At 33.1% G+C, this 21,085-nt stretch overlaps 2 protein-coding genes across 2 annotated transcripts; one reads left to right on the top strand and one right to left on the bottom strand.

The window, feature by feature from the left end:
- Positions 1-118: 118 nt before the first annotated feature.
- On the bottom strand, positions 119-2,039 carry LOC126667639 (uncharacterized). Its single transcript, XM_050360654.2, has 3 exons — positions 1,861-2,039; positions 1,004-1,204; positions 119-370 (listed from the first exon to the last, which is right to left on the bottom strand). The coding sequence occupies exons 1-3, from the start codon at positions 1,969-1,971 to the stop codon at positions 335-337; spliced, it is 348 nt and encodes a 115-aa protein (XP_050216611.1). The 5' UTR covers positions 1,972-2,039; the 3' UTR covers positions 119-334.
- Positions 2,040-3,474: 1,435 nt separating this feature from the next.
- Positions 3,475-20,480, top strand: LOC126667644 (DNA ligase 4). The gene is made up of 27 exons (XM_050360661.2): positions 3,475-3,914; positions 4,050-4,141; positions 4,429-4,514; positions 4,605-4,741; positions 5,370-5,444; positions 6,607-6,698; positions 8,496-8,567; positions 8,830-8,909; positions 9,018-9,055; positions 9,141-9,147; positions 9,280-9,435; positions 10,250-10,325; positions 10,983-11,107; positions 11,201-11,235; positions 11,515-11,573; positions 12,417-12,500; positions 13,399-13,494; positions 13,583-13,631; positions 13,835-13,922; positions 14,029-14,232; positions 14,690-14,815; positions 14,928-15,027; positions 15,136-15,241; positions 16,239-16,375; positions 16,568-16,729; positions 18,058-18,213; positions 19,579-20,480. The coding sequence occupies exons 1-27, from the start codon at positions 3,582-3,584 to the stop codon at positions 20,315-20,317; spliced, it is 3,510 nt and encodes a 1,169-aa protein (XP_050216618.1). The 5' UTR covers positions 3,475-3,581; the 3' UTR covers positions 20,318-20,480.
- Positions 20,481-21,085: the final 605 nt, after the last annotated feature.

The raw sequence follows: 21,085 nt of genomic DNA, 5'->3' as shown, positions 1-21,085 counted from the left end.
AGTCTGCTTCTTGGTTTGACTAGTTTTGAGCTGCTTTTGACCGGACTGGTTCTGATTCGAATTCATGCCTGTTACACTGTGGTTCCAAAAATGTTATTGTAATGCCATTGTGACGGTATCAAAAGGCATATAAATACCTTAATTCTCAGAACATGAATAACATTTAGTAGCATTAATTCAGAGTTACAATAGAACTTGTAGTGAAACTGAAACTACTAATAAAAAGGGCATGCATGCCCACAAGGTAACAACATTTGGATCATAAGCTTCAATGTGCAGCATCTTCTGAACTGGCGCATTTTACAGGATTGTATTACTTTACAACTGAAGCTGATCAGAAAGTCGAGCCGTTGAAGCCAAAGAACGAGCGCTGCACCCAAAAGTAGATGAAAAAAATGATCAAGATAGAAGCATAGCTGCAATATATATAATATTCAAACCTTTCTAAGGAATCGAATAGTTAGAAATCAAGCTCGACTTGACCGATATGGAATCAATTTTGAGTATTTTCGAATCAATTCCGAGTAGCTAGCGAGGTGGCTCGACTTGCTTACACCCTACTTGAACCCAAGTAACTTAATCCAGACTTAGTTGAGTATGCATTCTAAGCAATATTATACCAACCAAACAGAACTCAGTTTTAGCACTTCATATCTAAAACATTCCACCCATATGCATTTTTTTCCTAGTTGCAACTACAATCTGTTGCGTACCATATTGTGTTTGCACGACTTAAAGAATAACGTCATATATGAAATATGTTCAAATTACATTTCTTAACGGAATTCATAAGATTCGGAATCCTTAAACCTTTTGAGCAAGTCATATTAATTAAGTTTTCTTCAAAAAAGAGAACTTATATATTTCTCTAGAGAAATTCTTACCTAAACCGAAAAATACTGACATAATACTGAAACTCAGGTGAGTGTAATTCAAATGAATCGGGTCTAGCCAAGAACAGATTATAAGCACGAACTTATCATATAGTAGGAGATTAGCATACCTGAACATCATAAAATTTAATGTAAAAGCGGGAGCTATCAATGAAAAGCTTAGTTTGAAGAATATCAGCAATAGTTGAACTCAATTTTCCATTAACACTAGGTCCAAGACCGCCAATGGATATCAATTCTCCATATGCAGCCGGTTCTTCAGTGCCCGCAAATGCCATAGGCACTCCTCCATTCAACAAAATCATCACATACTACACAAACATAGCCAAAAAAACATATATCAGTACTTATTTTAGTGTGCTTATACAGTTTTAGTCTACTCTAACATAACCATATGCAGGCAATGCTAATGAATCTTCTTACTTTTAAATCAGTGTTAAAAAAGTTTGCGGATACCGAACTATAAGCCTTTTAAACTTAGTAACCAATGTTTCATCAGTTATATTTTGGTAATTTAATTTTTATTTCCATTACAATGGAAGGTTACTAATCCATTTCACGCAAAATTTTAATTACGTGGCAGCACAAATTTATTTACTAACCCTACTTTGTCACGTAACAACGTCACATAAGCAAAACGATAATAAAAAAAGGACACACGGAGGATCGTATCAATTAAAAAACGACACACGGGTGATCATATCATTGAAAAAATAACACACATTGCCATGTAAGCAAATTTTCATCAGAAATAAACGAGTAACCTCTTGTTATAAAAAAAATAAAAGTTGGGTTATCAAAGTAAAGCAAATAAAACGTTGGTTACCGAAATAACCGCCAAAAAGTTTAACCCATGACAGAAAAAATATAAGATGTAGAAAGTTAGTTCACATAGTAATTTCATCGAACACCATATAGTCATATATATAGATGACACAGTAATAAGAAGAAGCTAATGAAAACAAACGGATTCCGGCTTGCCGATGATTTTAGCAACAGCTTTAGTGGCATCTCTGAGAATATCGGAGGTTGTGACTGTATCTACTGGTATGTTTGTGTACAAATTCAAGGTTGGCATTTTACTTTACTTCCTTTTGCTCTGTTCTGAATTTTGAATAAGTGGTTTCAGTTGTCAAGTTTGTAGATAACGGTTATAGACACAAATTACTCCGAAGCCCCTACATATGTCATTATTTACATTTTGGTCTTTCTTATTTGAAAATTTAACAATTTGGTATTTACTTTTATTTCCGTCAATGATTAATCCTTCCGTTTGTTTTTGGTGTTAGTCAACCGAGTCCAATGACTAAATCAAAAGACGTTTAAACGAGAGGGATCAAAGTGTAAATTATGATAAATGTGATGAGTTTTAAAGTAATTTGCTATTTTCTTTGACTTAGGCATTTGAAATCTGGATAATTTTGAAAGACGTTCTTCAGTTTTCTTCTCTATCGTATTTTTGTTTCTAGTTTTTTTTTTGTAACTAGAAACATTCTAATCAGAAAAATTAAATGGTGTTTTTTCTCCTTTTAAAAAGAGAAAGTTTGATTTTTTTTTCAATTTCGAGTACATAAAACAGTGATCTTTGCCTTTTAGCTGGAAATCGTCATCTCTTAACTCATTTATTTCTATGTTTATATTATTTTTTTAGCAAATTGGTATGTTTGTTAGAGATGTGTTTTTTAAGTGTTTTTTTGTTAGAATTGCAGCTTGTTTGTCTATATGACTTAGAAACTATGTTATATGACTTATAAACTTCTCAAATCTTAGTAAGCTTTTTCATTTGGAAGGTGGTGTTTAACCATTTTTGGCTAAAAATCACCTCGCAATCTCTCAAATTCAAATTTTTAATTTTTTTCATATAATTTTTATCTTTATTTTTGAATAATTGACTCTTTGGCAATTTTGATATAGAATTAGAAACCATGTTATACTCTAATGTCTTAATTGGATTAGATCTATTAAATTTATTTTAAAATAGTTTAAATTTTATCTGCATAAATGAAAAAAAATTGATTTTTACAGTGCAAATGACTTGAATATCTATAACAATTAAAGTCATTATCTTATGACAGAGTTCACTAAATAGAAGTGTGTTTTATCAATATCGATGTTGATTTCAATGTAACGATGAAGTTATAATTGTTAATTGTAACGGTCTTGCGATTAAAAGCTTGTATTATTATGGCAATCGAAACTAATCCAATTCCTTTAGTTCAAACGTTTCTTCAACAACTTTTGATTTTATAATATTATTAGTTTGATCGCATATAACCACTTTAATTTAATACATATGCATAAATATTTTTATTATTTTTATAGGATTCTCATTTAATAACATAAGATTGTTTCAGTTTCTCGAGATAAATATGGCTTTAATTGATCAATAAACTTTGGTAAAAGTTCTTTTTCTGTTTTAAAAGAATTGAATCATTATTACCGATCCTGAATTTATTCATATTGCATAAATTTATCTTTAATTGATATAAAAATTAAAAGTTTTGTCTTTAATTTATCAAAATAGTTAATACTGAGTTAATTTGACCCAAAATGATAAGTTTAAGGACCTGATTAACCCTTTGCTAAAAAAACTGATTTGTCTTCCAGTGGAAGACAAACTGCAACGGTGGAAGAGCTTTTATACTGAGTTCCTCCTGCAACCGGAATTAATCCAAACACCGGAACACAATGACCGGCGAAACAAAATTCAGTGTATTGGTAAGTCTCTTCGAATGGATTCAAAAGACTAAAAACTCGGCCAAGAAACGCTCCAAGTTCCGCAAATTTCTCGACACTTTCTGCAAGTCCGATGACTATTTCAGCGCAATCCGACTCATACTTCCGAGCCTTGATCGGGAGAGAGGATCCTACGGACTCAAAGAGTCAGTCCTCGCCACTTCGCTCGTCGATGCTCTCAGCATGTCTCGCGAATCACCTGACGCTGTTCGCCTCTTCAATTGGCGTAAAGGCGGCCCTAAAACTGGCTCTAACGCCGGTAATTTTCCTCTCGTCGCCTTTGAAGTAAGTTAACGGCATTTTATGAAAGTAGCTAAGGACTAAGGTTTTAGTGTAACTGGAATTTCAATTAAATGTTGTTTAATGAATTTTAAGCTAGTTAATTTAGATGTTAATTAGGTTGTTGTTGCTGCCAAACAGGTGCTACAGCGTAGGCAAGGATTGTCATCAGGTGGACTAACTATTAAGGAATTAAATGAATTGCTTGATAGCTTGGCTTCTAGTGAGAACAGGTATAGATTTTTCACCAGTTATTGTCTTTTGGTAATATTGAATGTCCTGGCATTTGTGACCTGTGAATTAAGCTACACGAATCCGTTTATCTAAGATTTTATGCCATTAATTTTATAGTTTTCGAATAAGAGGTGCCAGATTGGTCAGACATGACTAACTTGTTGATCTGTAGTTGATTCCTTAACAACTATTATTAGTTTAAACTCTTGATACGGCGTCTGAAATTTCTTGAACTTTATTGACTTTAACTCTTTGTTTTTATGACATTGAATAACCATGAGAACAGGGCAGAAAAAGTTTCGGTTCTTTCTACTCTGATAAATAAGACAAATGCTCAGGAAATGAAGTGGATAATTATGATTATTCTGAAAGGTATTTTCTAGCCATATCCAGGTGATGTTATGTTTTACTATTGCTGCTTTTGAAGCAATTTTTTAAACTGTATTTGTAAATGGCTTCCAGATTTGAAATTGGGGATTAGTGAGAAAAGTATATTTAAGGAGTTTCATCCTGATGCTGAAGACTTGTTTAATGTTACATGTGACTTGAAATTGGTTTGTGAGAAGCTAAAGGATCGAAGCCAGAGGCATAAACGACAGGTATGCTATATTTATTAAAGGAATATCTTTCTTCGCATTTGTATTTGAGAGAGAGTTATGCGTGTGAATTGAATTATTCAAGGCCAGGGGAGCAGTTTACGATATCAAATGAGAATGTATCATCCTTCTGGGGTACATTCTCAATTACTTAATATTCAATTTGAGTACACTCACGAGTCTTGGTAGCATTACCAAGAATTTCTTGTACTCTAGTTGCTTAAGAATTTGATTTGAAGATCATCAACATTTTTGGTGAGCCAGCATCTTTAAGCACTGAATGTATTATGCTCTGTTTAGTTAACTTCCTATTGTTAGTTTATGTATTTTTCTTATTGTAAACAGAAATTTTGGTTGCACAGAAATCACTTATATTAGTAAAAAAAACACACGCGATACTTACTGTTTTTGAAATGCACTTTGCTCTAATGAAGACAAAATTCATATGCATGGCAAGTGGCAACTATACCTTTATTGTATTATTGTAGCCTTATGTCAAAATCAAAAATTGTTAGTAGTATCTAGAGAGCATAAATATACCTTAATTGTTTGTTCATTTTCAGCTAGCAAATATGTTACGCATGTTGTTCATCCTACCTGTGATAATTTTATTTGCATGAATTATTTTCAGGACATTGAGGTGGGAAAGGCTGTGCGCCCTCAGCTAGCAATGCGAGTTAGTGATGCAAATTCTGCATGGAAAAAGGTTCTAATTTGGCATTGGATTTCTTTTAGTATTTCACGTGTATTTTCTTTTATGTTCTTATGAGGCATGGATTAACAAGTAATTTATTGTTTTTAATCGCACCCTAGATTATAAGTTATGATCTTTGTGGTGTTGCCTGTTGTGCCCAAAGAGTGAACAACCAATAGTTATATAGGTCAACCCAACACAAATGTACATACCGAGGGGACGGAAGAATCTATAAAAAAGTAGGCACTATCTGACATATGTATCAAAAGTTTCAAGCCATTTTTTTGGGGGGGAACATCAAAAATAGAAAATGAATCCGACATACAATAGTACAAGAAAGTAAAATTTTACGTAAGTAAAGATGCTTCTCCAATAGATATTGAGGTTACAATGATGGTTTATGTAGTTTAAGATGATTATTTTCAGAACATACATTGCTTGCTCATTTTGAGCAAAGGACCATTTTATTGTCCATAACCAATGAAGGAAAACATATGCTAACACTTAGATGCCTTCTAGGAACATTTTTTTTTCTTACATGTTATCTTGTCAATGTTATCTTCTTTCATTTTCTTCAACCACCATTATGTCCTTTCTTTCCCTTTTTTTTTCTCACTATTTTTTTTATTTGGTTTCATTTAATTTAATTTTTTTATTTGGTTTCAACCATAAAGAATAAATTAGGTCTCTCTTAGACTTCCAGTGTAAACTCTCCTGCCAGGTACCTTATGAACTCCCGAAGTTTACACCATTTGTGCAAAGTACAGTGGACTTGGATTAATGCTCATGGTTCCAAATGGCTATAGTACCAGTAGGTTCTAAGAAAACATATAGAAATGTAAATCGTGGAAAGTCTTTTCTGTCACGTTACATAATATATAGTCACTCATTTTTTTATTTAAAATAAATATTCATACATGCTCATGCATATGTATATCTACAAGTGTGGGTGGGTGCTGATATGCATGCATTTAATACATTATTTGGATGATTTTTCTACAATTTGAGTTTTAATCTGTAGTTAAAATGATCGTACAAAACACATAAACATGAAAAGATATATGTTTACATACACACACTATGTGAATTTTTGTAGCATATATTGACATTTCTATATTATTTTTATGTTTCCTTTAATTCTCTCTAATGAGTAGTCTTATGAACTTTCACATAGCTTCACGGCAAGGAAGTAGTCGTAGAATGTAAATTTGATGGAGATCGCATTCAAATACATAAGAATGGGGCGGACGTGCATTACTTTTCAAGGTAGATACATTTTCCTTATAAAATTGTACTTTTTTCGTCAAGTTATCTACAAAAAGAAAGAACAATTTGTTTGTTTTTTCTTCTGAAATGCACTTTTTTTAAGCTTTAAAATTAATTATTTTAGCCCCTAAGATTTTTTGAGTTAGAACATTAATCTTTGATTTTAGAATAATTAAGAGTAAGGATAGATGATAATTTTTCCGGTTGCAATGAAAAAAGTCATTTATTGATATTACAATACAAATTGTCCCTTGATAAAGTGTCAATTTTTCTTTTCTTTTTTTATTAATCATGCAATCCCCTCTCAGGCTGATCTCTCTGCGAGCTATATATCTAAGTTAAACCATTAATACAAACTAGACCCCAGAATGTGATGTTTGATGAATGTGGCTTTTATCGAGTAATGGCAATATTAAAATTTCCATGACATTTGAAGAGACTGAAAAAGTTGGCAACTTTGGTTTGAGTTTAAAGATAAAGAGGGAGAGAATTGAGGTTTGATATCTTTATGATAATTGTGGTTTTGCGAGATTTGATTATGCAAGTACATGAGGCTAGTCAACATTGTAATGTTTAAATTTTTCTTAAAATAAGCTCAATAATTTATCTAAACGAAGAAAAAGCGCAAAGCATACTCTTTTGCATTAAAGAAAGAACCTGGAAGTTCGAAATTATTTTATGACTTTTAATGCCATGGCAAGTAATAGGTTTGGCATATGCATGAACTAGCATAATTAGTTTTGAGTTGGAGGCAGAGCTGATGCAAAGGATGGCAGGTGAAAGAGCAGAGCCTCAATGGTCAAGGGTATTTTGAAAATAAAGTAAAATCATAGCTACTATGAACAATAAGTATTATAATAAAATTTTGAAGCAACAATGATTAATTACTAATTATGAGCAACTCTTGGAAGAGGAGGTTGGGGCGGGGCGTTGGGATGGGTTGGGTGAGGCAGTTAATATAAAATAATGCCTTCTAAATCTGTTTACAATTCAGTCCTTCTGTTGCAGTGTAAAGTTTGATTTGCTTTGTAGAAACAGTAAATGAATAGAAATTTGGATTATACATATTATTAGGAAAACCGTGATTATTTTCATAGTAGATTGAATTAAGAGATAACGGGATGAAAAACCAATACCACTTTTAAATTTGTTCAAATTTCAATAATTGACGTTGTTGTTAATCCTGTTGGTTTTGTTGGTCATTGTTCAATCAGAAGTAACCTTTAACTGAGCCAGTAGTGAGAAGGGAACTAGACTTGAGAGAGCTTGGTTGGTGCTGATCTGTAGACCTCGTAAGCAGATTGTTGTTGCAATAACAGTGGAGGTAATTGACATGTCAGAGAATTAGTAGCAGAATTTATGGAAGGAAGAGTCCTGGAGAAGAGCAAAATGAAAGATCTATTGATCAATTGAATAAGAGAGCGAGAAAGAACAATCAGGACTTTGTTCCTGTGATAGTTGAAAAAGAATCAGATTTAGTAAGGATAGGTAGTTAAAGAAAGTAAAAATTGGATGTCAACTAAGTAGTGGGAAAAGTAGTTTTTATGTGGAAATTTCCTTGACTCTTGGATTATAGATTTGTTCATACTTTATAGTCTCACTACAGGTGAATATAGTTTTCTATGTGTTTGTTGAACTCTGAACCAATCAAGTTTGTTGCCTAACAACCTTCAACTGCATGATTATAGAGCATGGTTACAGTCGACTTAGAATTTGTTAAATTTTAATTACTCTAAAAACTAGTAAATACTAATGATTTAGCTCTTTGTGCTCCATGGTCTTGCAATATTAATGCAGGAACTTTCTTGATCACTCTGAATATGGACATGGAATGTCAGACATTATAATTCAAAGTGTTCTTGCTGATAAGTGAGTTTCAATCAGATCTTCATAATTGAATATGTGTTATTTTTTAAGGTTTTTCAATCCTTTTGACGTTTCTTTTAAAAGTTTTAGCATCCATATTTGCATACTACATTCTTGATGAATATATATGTAAAGCGATCCCTTATAAAGCCAGAACAGGTCCAGCCAGCTGCATTTGTATATGTTTTATGTATTTCAATGTTTTAGAAGATATGAAGCTTCCTTTCTACTCTGCTCTAATTTCTTTTTCACTGATGCTGAATAGGTGTATACTTGATGGTGAAATGTTGGTCTGGGATCCTTCTTTGAATCGTTTTGCCGAATTTGGGTCAAATCAGGAAATAGGTTACTATATAATATGATTTGGAAGTTTCCTTTTGTTTTATTATGGCTGTTTTAGTTTTTTATTTTCTCATTCTTCCTACTTTTGTCCCCATATTATTCATGTTGCAGCAAAGGCAGCAAAAGATGGACTTGACAGCGGAAGACAGGTGTTGTTTCATTTGACTGTCTGCATCTCCTTGCTGGTAGATTCAAGACCAATGTTTGACGTTTAGTTTATATGTTCTTTTGCAGCTGTGCTGTATCCTTTATGTGTCAGTCAACTTATAGTTGAGGAAGGCTCTAACTTGTCAAGTGTAGGGTTTGAAAGTAATAAATTGAATCCAGAATTGAAGCTGAATTGGCGTTGTGTGACCTTCATTTTATCTCGTAGATGTTGCTTTTGATATCCTTTATGTTGGAGATACCAGTGTCATTCATCAAAGCTTAAGGGAAAGACAAGATCTTCTCAGGAAATTTGTGAGGCCTATTAAGGGACGTTTAGAGATTCTGGTACCTGATGGGGGTCTCAATGACCACCGCCTTCCTGGTAAAGTAAATTGCAAGCATATTAAAAATTTGTTTATGTACTATATCTGCTGCTGTCTTTTATGTAATTTTATCATAAGCTGGTTGCATAATGTGAATTATATTTGTGGAGTGGATTATGTTGGTATTACCATTTTAATTGAGTTGTCTCCTCAGTAGCGGTATCATGATGATGATGTCGACTGTTCTTACATTAATTTCAACAGAAAAAGAACAAGCTGTTTGAAGTGTTAAGCTGTAGTGGTGTACTAAAGTCACTATGGTGCATAATATCTTGGACTTTTTTGGAATCCAAACCAAAGCAGTTGTGTCATTTTAGTCTTGTAATTTGCTCGGGCTGGTTTAAGTTGGATGGACGCATGGTGTGCTCTCTGCTGTGTACTTTATTAGTTAATATATATTTGGAACTCCCATTCTCCGCAGAAGTTCAGCATAGTTTTTCTTTCATGTTTGTTTGAAAATAAGAATTAGTATTTCACAGAGTTCACGAGTTCATGAATTTACTTGTCTCTACTGTCTCATTCTTCTGATTTTCGTTTCCTTGTTAGCGTCCTTAGGTGATATTGAACTAAACCAAATGTGTGTTCAAGCAACAAGGAAAATTGGCAAGCTTTGTTATTGTTTGAGTTTTGGTTTAGTGGTGTTGTTTGGGGAATTTTGCTTTGCCTTAGGTTTTCAGCTTGTTGTAGAATAATATCTCTACTACTTGTGGTCCTACTACGTTAACTATTTAATTTTCATATGCAAAATTGTATAATTTTGAGGGTATCTATTTTTGTGGAAATCCATTAATCATGACCTTGCTGATTATACAGGGGAACCGCCTTGTTCGCTGGTTGCTTATAATGTGAATGACGTTAAGAGATTTTTTGAGGAAACTGTAAAGAACAGGTTGGTGTTAGTTGGTTTCTTGGTGTTTAAAATCTATGGAAGTCTTTAACTTTCCCAACTTTATGATCTTTTGTGCCTATCTATCAACAATTTCGAACTATCAAATATCACTGACTTGTGACCTGTTTTAATTGCTTTCTCGTATTTATGGTGTTTCCTACGATTACCTGTTTTGGAAATTTACAAGAAATTAATATGAATTTTATAGGAACGACACCTTTTTATGTATTTTCTGTTAATCTTTTTCATTGTCTGTTAAAAAACAAATTAGCAATTTTGTGAAGTTCATATAATTATTATTAAATTATAAAACAAAGTATACTTCAAAATAAACAAATAAACCCCAGAAACACCTCTGATTAATGATTTTTGTGTGTGTCAGACTTGCAACTCATTTCAATCGATATAGGAATTCTAGATATGGTTAACTAGTAGCATTGATTTATTTATATATTTTGCCTAACTGTGCTACATGCTTTTTGTATAAATTGGCATCTGAATCTAATATTTCAGTGTGCAAATAACTTCATTAGAAATTGTTATATTCTTAGTATTAGACTATCATCCTCAATCATATTTGAGATTATCATTTGTTTTGCCATTTTAGATGTTTTGTGACCCATAGTCTTACAAGAAAATAATTTACTGAGCTTTTAGGGATGAAGGGATCATTCTAAAGGACCTTGCATCAAAGTGGGACCCAAGTGATCGAAGTGGAAAGTGGTTGAAACTGAAGCCTGAGTATATCCAGGCTGCTTCGGACTTGGATGTTCTTATCATTGGTTACAACTTGTTTCTCCTAAATGTTCTTTTTTTCTAATAGATCTTTTTGTTTCTTAAAAATCGTTTTCTAACTTTCCTTTGCTTGCTTATAGGAGGATACTATGGCTCTGGACGTCGTGGAGGAGAGGTTTGGTTGATTGTCTTCATAACTTTTTATTGTCATTTTTTTGTCATCTCCTAGTTATGCATCAGATGGTAAAATTTTGTACTTTTTTTACCACTTCTATTGAACTGTCAAAAAAATTTAGACTTCCTTTTTTTGTATTCTTTTACTCTCTTTTTACTTGGAGCTGTTTTTGCTAAATTTGACGAAATTTGGTGTTTGTTTATCCGATCTTAAGAGAGAAGTGAAATGTGAGTATCCTCATATATTAGTTGTGAAAATAATGTTCCTTTCAAATTTTAGGTGGCTCAGTTCTTGGTTGGTCTAGCAGAGCGTCCAGCCCCAGATACATACCCTAAGCGGTGAGTATTTAATACCTGTTTAGACAACTGAGCTTTTGACCTTCCTTGTAAATGTCACGTTGCTATCAAATTTGTGTATTTGACACCCATGGAAAAACTCTTGGTTCCATTTTTAATATCTTAAATGATTGTTATTGATAAAAAAAATCTAGTAATGTGCTAAAATGCAATGAAATGATGAGAATACTTCTGGTGAACTTCCACGCAAGCTATGAATATCCTTAAATGATTGGTTTATGTCTTACATCTGGTTCGAAGCCTACCAGGATCTGATCAGAGTGTCAATTGTGAGATGAATTTAAAGTTGAATTGCTGAATTGCAACAAAATGGTTTTAATAGATTGAAACGGAATGGAATTAAGGGACCATTCTTAAAACTACCTTCAATTCTAATGATGATAATAATTCAAATCATATTGAAAAGATAGTAGATCAAGTCTCGTAGTACTGTAGTTAAATATAATATTTTTTTGACCTATTATTGCCAAACCACTAAATGTTGGACTTATTCATAATTTAATTCATTAAACAAGGGAAAATGAAATACAAGAGACAAGAAGTAGGGTTTCTCCTGAAGATGCATATACAAAAAAACAAGAAATAAAGCTACATTTGACTGTCTAATAATCTTGCTGAATAAAGTTGCATAATGCTGAAGATGCAGGTAAGCATGAAGAGAAATGCTGTACTTATTTCCTACCAGCTTAACAGATGTAGACGGGCGACCTTGTATCACACGGATTGTGTTATGCAATATCATTGCATGATACGTTTAGATATTGGGATTCAGGTTGTTTGGTTATATTTTTAATTCGGTGGACTAATACCAAAATCCTTCTGCAGATTCATCTCTTTTTGCAGAGTGGGTACTGGACTAACTGATGATGAGCTAGCTGCTGTTGTGTCCAAATTGAAGCCTTATTTTAGGTATTCCTACACGTAGGGTTATCAAGTTTTGATAGATTCATTTATTGTTACTCAATAGTTTTTTTGTGATGTATACATTAATTTTATAATCACAATTTCTAGCCAAGTGCTTAGATCCCATACCTATTTTGCTCAGATGGGAACGTTTTTGGTCGCAATATTAAATACACCAAAGAGAAAATGTTTCACACTATAGAAAATGTTATTTGTATGATCACGTCCAAATTTTTAGAACTAGGCTTTGGCCATAATTGCAATTGACATATAGTCCCTTCGTCCCAACAGAGTTGTCCACTTTCTCATTATCATACCGTTTAATAAAATATCAATATTATGAATTTCTACATATTTCTCTATTTTTTCTACTATACTCTTATTTAATATAGTCACTAATTCTCATTTCCTTACATGTTTCAATAGATTGCAATAAATACTAGCTCATTAGTTGATTTTAAATAAGGGTTGTATAGAAAAATTAATTGTAAAATTGTTATGTATTAAAAATGGGCAAGAGTTTTTTTTTTAAAAAAAAAAGAAAGAAGAGAAAGTGAACAATTCTATTGGGAAAAAGGGAGTGTTATATAGGTCGTGTCATTGCATTTTGAATGATGTATTTTAAAATTAATATCTATACTAAGCTAATTCTTTTGTGCAGTTCCACTTCATACACAAAAGCAATTGTAAGTAGATAATATGTTGGAAGAAGCAATTATGACATTTGATCTTTTAGAACAGTGTTTATTCTACTCTTCTTATTTTTGTCTAAATGAACAAATAGAATTTTATGCGAATCAGTTTTTTCCACATGCTATGCAAGAAATCCATCAATTAAATGTAAATTCTTTTTTTTGTCTTGATATCCACCAGTATTTTGTTTCTTGTTTTTTTTTTCTGTCAGGAAATATGAATACCCGAAAATGGCACCGCCAAGTTTCTATCAAGTTACGAATAACTCAAAAGAGAGACCAGATGTGTGGATTGAAAGCCCTGACAAGTAAAATTTCCATTGATGCTATTTTTAATTAGTTCTTTAATGTGAAAGATTAATATTAAATTTTTGTCATTATTGTTCCTCTCTGCAGATCTATTATAGTATCCATTACCAGTGATATTCGAACTATAAGTTCTGAGGTGTGTTTCTGCAACTACACGACATCTATTATTTTATCAGCTAATAGAATCCGTTATTTTATGTTTGAATCTGTGGCATTTAGATTGTGATGAAGTTGCCTACTATTGTACCTAGGCCATGTATGCTTGTCTTGATCTTGTTGGACCGTTCATGTTATTTTCTTCAAGCTGTCTGTTTGACCAAATTTTTTATGTTCTTCCAGGTATTTGCTGCACCATATAGCCTTAGATTTCCTCGTATTGACAGAGTGAGATATGACAAGCCCTGGCATGAGTGCCTGGATGTACAGTGTAAGATGATTATAATATGTCCCTGCTTCTATCTTCAGCACAGAATTTGACTTGGGGTTGTTTTCTGTCTTCAATTTGTTGGGGTAACTGTTTCCGCCATCTGCAGCATTCGTTGAACTTGTACTCACAAGTAATGGTACCACGCAAAAGACGAAAGATAACGAAGTTTTGCAAGACCGCAAACTAGCAAGTGTGAAATCGTCCAGAAAAGGAGGAAGAAAGAATCTCTCTGCTGTTCCTTCTCATTTCATTGAGACTGATGTCTCCAATGTTAAGGGAGATACTTTGATATTTTCAAAACTGATGTTCTGTATCCTTTTATCAAATTTCCGAGTTGATTGCTTCATTTTCCTACCTCTCATGAATGGAACTGTACTTATCATGCTATCAGCCCATCACAACTGTACCTTGTATGATAACCATTAACCTCTTTTTATCTGTGCATGGCTTGTCATTTTGGTTTCAATCTCATCTGACAGTACATATAGCTCATAGCTCATCTCTTAAATCAGCCAACTTTTTCTATGGCACTTCCAAAATTTTCTTTACTAGACTGATCTATATTTTGTTGATTATGAAAGTTGTTTATTTGCTAGTTCTATATGCTATAACACTCTTTTTGTGTGTTAATGCTGGTGTCCTTCATGTGCTAATTTATTAGTTTTTGTGTCCCATTAGAATAGGAGTTTGTGGATTTGGCTATTGATTGTCATTTTTCTTTCTTTTCTTTCTCTTGGGTGCGTATATGATTTCCTTATCAAGGTCAGATTTTGTTAACGTGCCTCCAACCCAGTCTCTTGAGTCCTTCCATAAAATGGTTGCTGAGAATGGGGGAACCTTTTCAATGAATCTAAATAAATCAGTTACCCACTGTGTAGCAGCTGAAAGCAAGGGTCTCTCTCTTCCTGATGCATTCTCGCATGAATGCCTGCCTTACTACTTGCACACATGCACACACATATTTTGGTGGTGGAATAACATATTAAAAAATGAATTTCTTTTCAGGGATAAAATATCAGGCAGCAAAGCTTCATGGAGATATCATTCATTTTTCTTGGGTTTTGGATTGTTGTTCACAAAGAAAACTTCTCCCTTTACAGCCGAAGTTAGTTTGCGTTCATTTATTTTTCTGCTGAGCTTGAAATTTTTAAACACACATTCCTACCCTGAATTTAAATTATAATACGTCTAATCAAGTGTTGATATTTTGAAGGTACTTCCTTTTTCTTTCTGACTCTACAAAGAGGAAGTTACAGGAAGAAATTGATGAATATTCCGATTCTTATTATTGGGATATCGATCTTGCAGACATGAAACAGGTACGTTTACACTTGCTTTAGCTTTTTTTATCTTAGTATTTGAAAAGTTTTTGTCTGGTCTTCTTGATTATCTACTAGCTATGATGCATGGAAACCTTGAGGAAGGTGCGTTTTCCTGTTTTGAAAACGAACGTTTTCGAAACTCTGTTTTGAAAATGAACGTTTTCGAAACTCTCGGAAACGTAAATACCAAGAGTTAGATACCCGTTTCCTAATTTTTTTTAAAGAATTACCTATAATTTTTTTTTAAAAGAGTTACTTATATATACAAACGCACATATATATAATTATTCACCTACAAACTTTATTATTCACACTAATCACAATAGTCTGCTAGTATTTGGAAACCCATACCAGATAGTCTGCTAGTTTCCGTGTCTGCGTTTCCGTTTCCGTGCAACATAGTCTGCTAGTATTTGGGAACCCATACCAAATGAAATAGCACATTTAAGGGCTGCCATGTCCTGTCCTTGGCTACTTTTTACCATGTCTTTGATGCCGTGTATTTCCATTCATTATAGGAAAGGAATAGTGATTTATTTCCATTTAATCAGATTTACAAATGTCTTAAACATAGTAGCACCTACTGCAACAGAGGACTGGACATATAAATATTGCTTAAGCTATTTTCATATCTAGGTGGAGTTAGATATCAGGAATTTAATAAGAAATTCAAAACAGTAGATTAGGGATGAGTGATTGAAGTTGAGTCGTGCTGAAAATAGTTTGAGGCTGAGGGAAGTTTTGGGCTGCTAGATAGAACAATCTGGGAGCCTAAACTGAGCAAGAAGAATTACATAATCATTAACGAGAACTGAAGCTGATTCCATCAGTTTGGTTAACTTGTTTCTGGTGTTTGTATTTTTATGGACGCATCACATAAAACATCACTTTTATCATGTCATTTTTCTACAAGTGGTAGTGAAACTGTTGATGGTATACATTTAGTAAATTTTGAGGAAACACATTTAAACTTAACTCATTTTTTTCTTTCCAGCTTTTGGAAAGCATAAATATTTCAGAAAATTCTCACAGCATTGCCTACTTGAAGAGAAAGTATGTTTCAGAAGATAAATGGTCTCTTTTTTATGGCTGCTCTGTGTACTTCTACCTTTCAGCAGAATCAGTTTTAAGGTTTTTATTCCATCATGGCTCCAAATCATCATTATTTTTATTGTTTGAATTTACTAACTTTATGTGGTTAGTAATACTGATTTATCATTACTGTAATTTTTGTTTATCTATTATCCTCTGAATGGGCTAATTTTATGTGGGTTTATTGAGTACTTTAAGAATTGTTTTGCTTACTTTCACTATTTTGTTTAGATCTTCTGATTGGCAATCCTTATTCGGGATCAAACTTAAGAGATTTAAGCTTGAAGTCATGATGGGCGGTGGCCAAGTGACCAATAATCTTGTTAATGCTACCCATTTGGTGGTCCTGACTGTTCCAGGAGCCAATGTGGATTTTGACTATCTTACAAAGAGGTACTATTGAGATTGCTTTAAGTTCTGCTGTATGATCAAATTTATTTATTTAGCGCTTTTCTTCATATTTTTTTCACTTTTGAATGTAAGGTTACCTCAAAAATTAAAAGAATTGAACTTTGTTAGTTTCCAGGCTGCTTTTAGGTCTTCTATTTTGTCACAGTACCAAAATTATGCCCATGAACTTTACCATTTAGTTAGTTGCATGTCTTCAACTTTACCCAATCTTGCTCTTGTATATTTAATTGTCAGTAAGCACTTATCGAGCCCATGTTATGCGCATGTTATCATTCCTGCTATTATGGTGTACAAGAAATAATATGGCAGTAAATTTAACCAATAGGTGACTTATTTCACGTCAGTTAAAGAATTTTTACTTCTTCCTTGATTCTCCCTGTCCTTGTCAGTTGTTTTTCTACGCTAAATGACTCATTTCAATTTATTCCCTTTTCCTCTTTGCCTTTCTCATTCAAATGACAATCACTCTTCCTCATTTTCCTTTCTTTGCTAAAACCAGATCATAAGCCACTCTTGCAGGGGTGAGTTTGGATGGAATTTTAAAAGAACTAAAATGAGAAACAAATAATGTCTAAAGTGGAGGGCAAGTATGGTGTTTCATCTGTTATTTAGAGCAATAATAAGGCCAAAACTAAGGCCGTCGGTCTGAAGAAGAAATGTGCAGTGCAAATATGGCTGTGGTATAATTGATCGTTAATGGAGTATATTTTTTCATGATTTTTCAATTTTCTTTCTGTTCTGTTTACTTGTAACTGGTTTTTCTTTTGAGCAGAGGTGGAATTGATGTTTTAATAAATTAAGTTTTGGTTTCCATAGTGAGTTTTCCACTAAAAGTTGTTTTTAGTGTATAGCAACAGAAAGGTAAAAGACTTGGCTTGAATGGAACGCAGAAATTGGTTAAGAATAAAGGAATTGAAATAATTTGTAGTACTACTTAGAAATACATGGAAAGACGGCTAGTGCTGTTTCATTTTTACTTTCTTGTGCTTGTCAATTGAATGCTGCTGAAGAGGTTCCTGGTTTCGAGCAAGAAAAAGGTTGAGGAAGGAAAAAATATTCATTTGGTGAAGATAGTAAGGAAAAAAAATGTGAGAGGAAAAAACTACTAACTTATTAAATAATAGCAAGATACCATTTTCATGCATGAAGTGCTGATTAGGACAAAAATGTTTATTGTAATGATACATATATATTGATAAATTAATTTAGAATCTAGTATCTTACTCTTCAATTTATGCATCTCTTATTCCTCCATTGACAAAAATAATCCGAGTCTTAAAATTTTTTTCTTAATGCTACTATATTTGCAGTTTCACAGTTTCAGAGAAACATCTACTCCGAAATAAGAAGTTACATGTAATTGGATACCGATGGTTGGAGGATTCTTTGGAGAAGCAGAAAAAGTTGCAAGAGGATGCATTTAGCTTGAAGCCCTTTGGATTGCAAGAGTCAAATATTGAAGATTGGTTAGTATAAAATGTATTTTTTGTTTGAAAGAACAATGCATGTCGGTACCTGTTTGAAGCTTTGAAAATCACCTTCATTCAACTCATTGGCACTGAAATTAGAAACATTTAACCATCCGTATTCTCTATTATATTCACTGGTAGCAAATTTAGATTGACATGTCATCAATACCACAACTTGCAAAGTATAAGAGGCTCAAGTAGTGATGTTAATGTTAACAAAAATGATTAATTTTGCTCAAATGTGTTTAAGCATAACTCTTATGTTAAGGCACCTCATTTTAGCTTTTTTTTTTATATAATTTATTTTGATATGAAATTAAAGAATTAGCTATAGCATTCAGTCATATATTGCAAAATACACATCATTCACTACACATCTTTTTCTGTGTATTTATTTTCTTGACATTCTAGGCTTTGCATGTACCATTTTAGTGCCTTTGAAAATGAACCCAAAAGAATATTTTGTGCTTTGAAAAACGCACAAGACATTATCCACAATTGATTTCAGATTGTCCTAGAAGTAACAAGTCGGCATAGTGGAGGTTTAATGAGTGTACAATGAAATTCTTGAGAAGATGTCCTTGGAATAAGAATTGGTTTTGGGTGCCTGTTGATATTATGTGGCCGTAGCATGTTTTTTGTTTCAAAAGAATATGCAATTTCTGGTATACTGTTGGATTTGACTGTTTGATATTTGTCTGAGTAAATGGAAATGTAGGAAGGTTCTGCTCCCTTTACCGGCACCATTGCATATCCTAGCTTGGTTACATCTGTTGGATTAACCCATTAGTTGTGGCGGCTAATTCAGATCCAGTCTCTAGAATACTATTCGACTATCTCAAATATCACTTCAGTTTAAGCACCAAACATGGAAACCAGATAATGGATACTGCCTAGTTATGCATTTTGTAACCTTTCTCCCATTGGTCAGACTAACGTTTTTTTCTAAATCTGTGCCCTATCAAAATGGCTATGTGCTTCTGTCGATTCCCGTATGGTCAATATGCCCGTAGACTAGTTTGCATAATTCTTATATTGTGAGACTACTTGTAACATGTAAATTTTAGCTACTTTAAGAATGTCTTGAGCTCGGTTGGAAAAGTGAATGAGTGTACATTTTTTATCATAGTGTAAACTGCACTGCTATAATGTGCCGGTAGAGATGGAATATATCTTTTTGAGCATATTTACCATCACCTCTGATGTTAGGTCGAAATTACAATTTTTTCCTGAAAGTCTGCTTTTCTTGGTCATTTGGGTAATATCCGATATTTTGACCTAACCTCAGGTGATAGTGATTATGCCTATATTTGTCCTTATGGTGATCAATAAATTGGTTTTACCGTATTATTCCTTTCCTAGGAAATGCAACCTGGACATGGAAGATGCCTCTGGAAATGTTCATGTAATAGGAAACCAGGAACATTCACCATCTAGTGGCAGCAAGAAGAAAGACACGGGAGACAGAAGTGTTGAACAAGATACAATATTGTCTTCTCCAAAGAGAGATGCAAAAAGGAAAAGAGGGAGACCTGCCAGCAAGAATACGAAGAAAGCGAAAGTAGGCCCTAGCAGAGCTCGAAGAACACAGGCACGTGTGCGAAAGCCAGTTAAAATCTGTGACGACGTATCAGACGGAAGTAGTTCATCTGACAACAAGGAAAATGAAGAAATCCATATAGAAAAGGGAAGATCCGACATTAAAGAGAGTGGAGTAGAATGTTTCGGTTCATCGCCCATACACAATATAGCCGAAGAAGAGGCGATTGAAGGTAATAAGCAGGAAGAGTGTATTGATAAAGCTTCATGTTCTGAAACTGTCGAGAGGCATCAAGAAAGAGATGATCGATCAGGTAAAACTCCTTACAGTGAAACAGGTGGAAGGTATGATGTAGAGGATAAATTAGAGGTTATGGTGGATCCAGTTCAGGCAATGTTGATAGACATGATTCCGAGCCTGTCAATGAAGAAGAATGTGGAAATCTCAAGTCAAATTTTGAATAGTGAAAAGCCGTCTGAAGAACCTAATATGCAGTCTCAGTCTGTGAAGAAAAAGAAAGTCAGCTACAAGGATCTTGCTAATCAACTTCTCAAGGAGTGATATAATTTAGTTGACATCAATTATAACTATGATAGTATTGGCTTTGTTCATGAATGGCGTGATGTATTAGTAAAATAACCAATAATTCGGGTTTCGACAAAAAAAAAATTTGGTAAATTTATATTATATAATATTAATTGGATGAATATGTAACAAAGATAAATTTACGGGGATAATTGGTAAGAAGTATATAAAAAATTAAAATTAAAAATGAATAAAATATTAAAGATAAAAAAGTACATTTTGGTGTTGGATCTGATGACTGTTGTTGTCTTGTTGGAGTGAGTGATGGTTTTCATCAAATTAATATCTAATTTTGATGCTTGTCAATGAAAATGGCCTTATTATAGAGAAATTACATACGTTTCTTTTTTTGTATGAATAGTTTCGTTGTTACCATTTCTTTTACAGGGTTATAGATCCAGCGAGCAAGCGTTGTAAATTGATCTTTGGATTTGTTCAATTTGGAATGATTTAGAATAATGAAAAATAAATTATCTTTGGATTCGTTCAATTTTGAGAATAATTTTTTTTTTAAATAAACCAAATCCAAATTAAAAAAAACAAACAGAACTTACAAATGAACCGAAATGACTTATTTGGTTTAATTTGGTTTAAAAGTTACAGAGTTCTCATAAAATTGTTCGGTTTGATTTAGAAAACTAATAATCAAAAGTTCAATTCAGTTCAAACTGTATATACACACACGTAAGGCCTAAACATCTTTGCCAAGTGAATTATCAGAGAATTTGGAGAGCACGTATTGTA

The sequence above is a fragment of the Mercurialis annua genome, linkage group LG2, assembly GCF_937616625.2.
Source record: "Mercurialis annua linkage group LG2, ddMerAnnu1.2, whole genome shotgun sequence".
In the NCBI taxonomy this organism is placed as follows: domain Eukaryota; kingdom Viridiplantae; phylum Streptophyta; class Magnoliopsida; order Malpighiales; family Euphorbiaceae; genus Mercurialis; species Mercurialis annua.
This window is presented reverse-complemented; position numbering and strand designations above follow the sequence as displayed.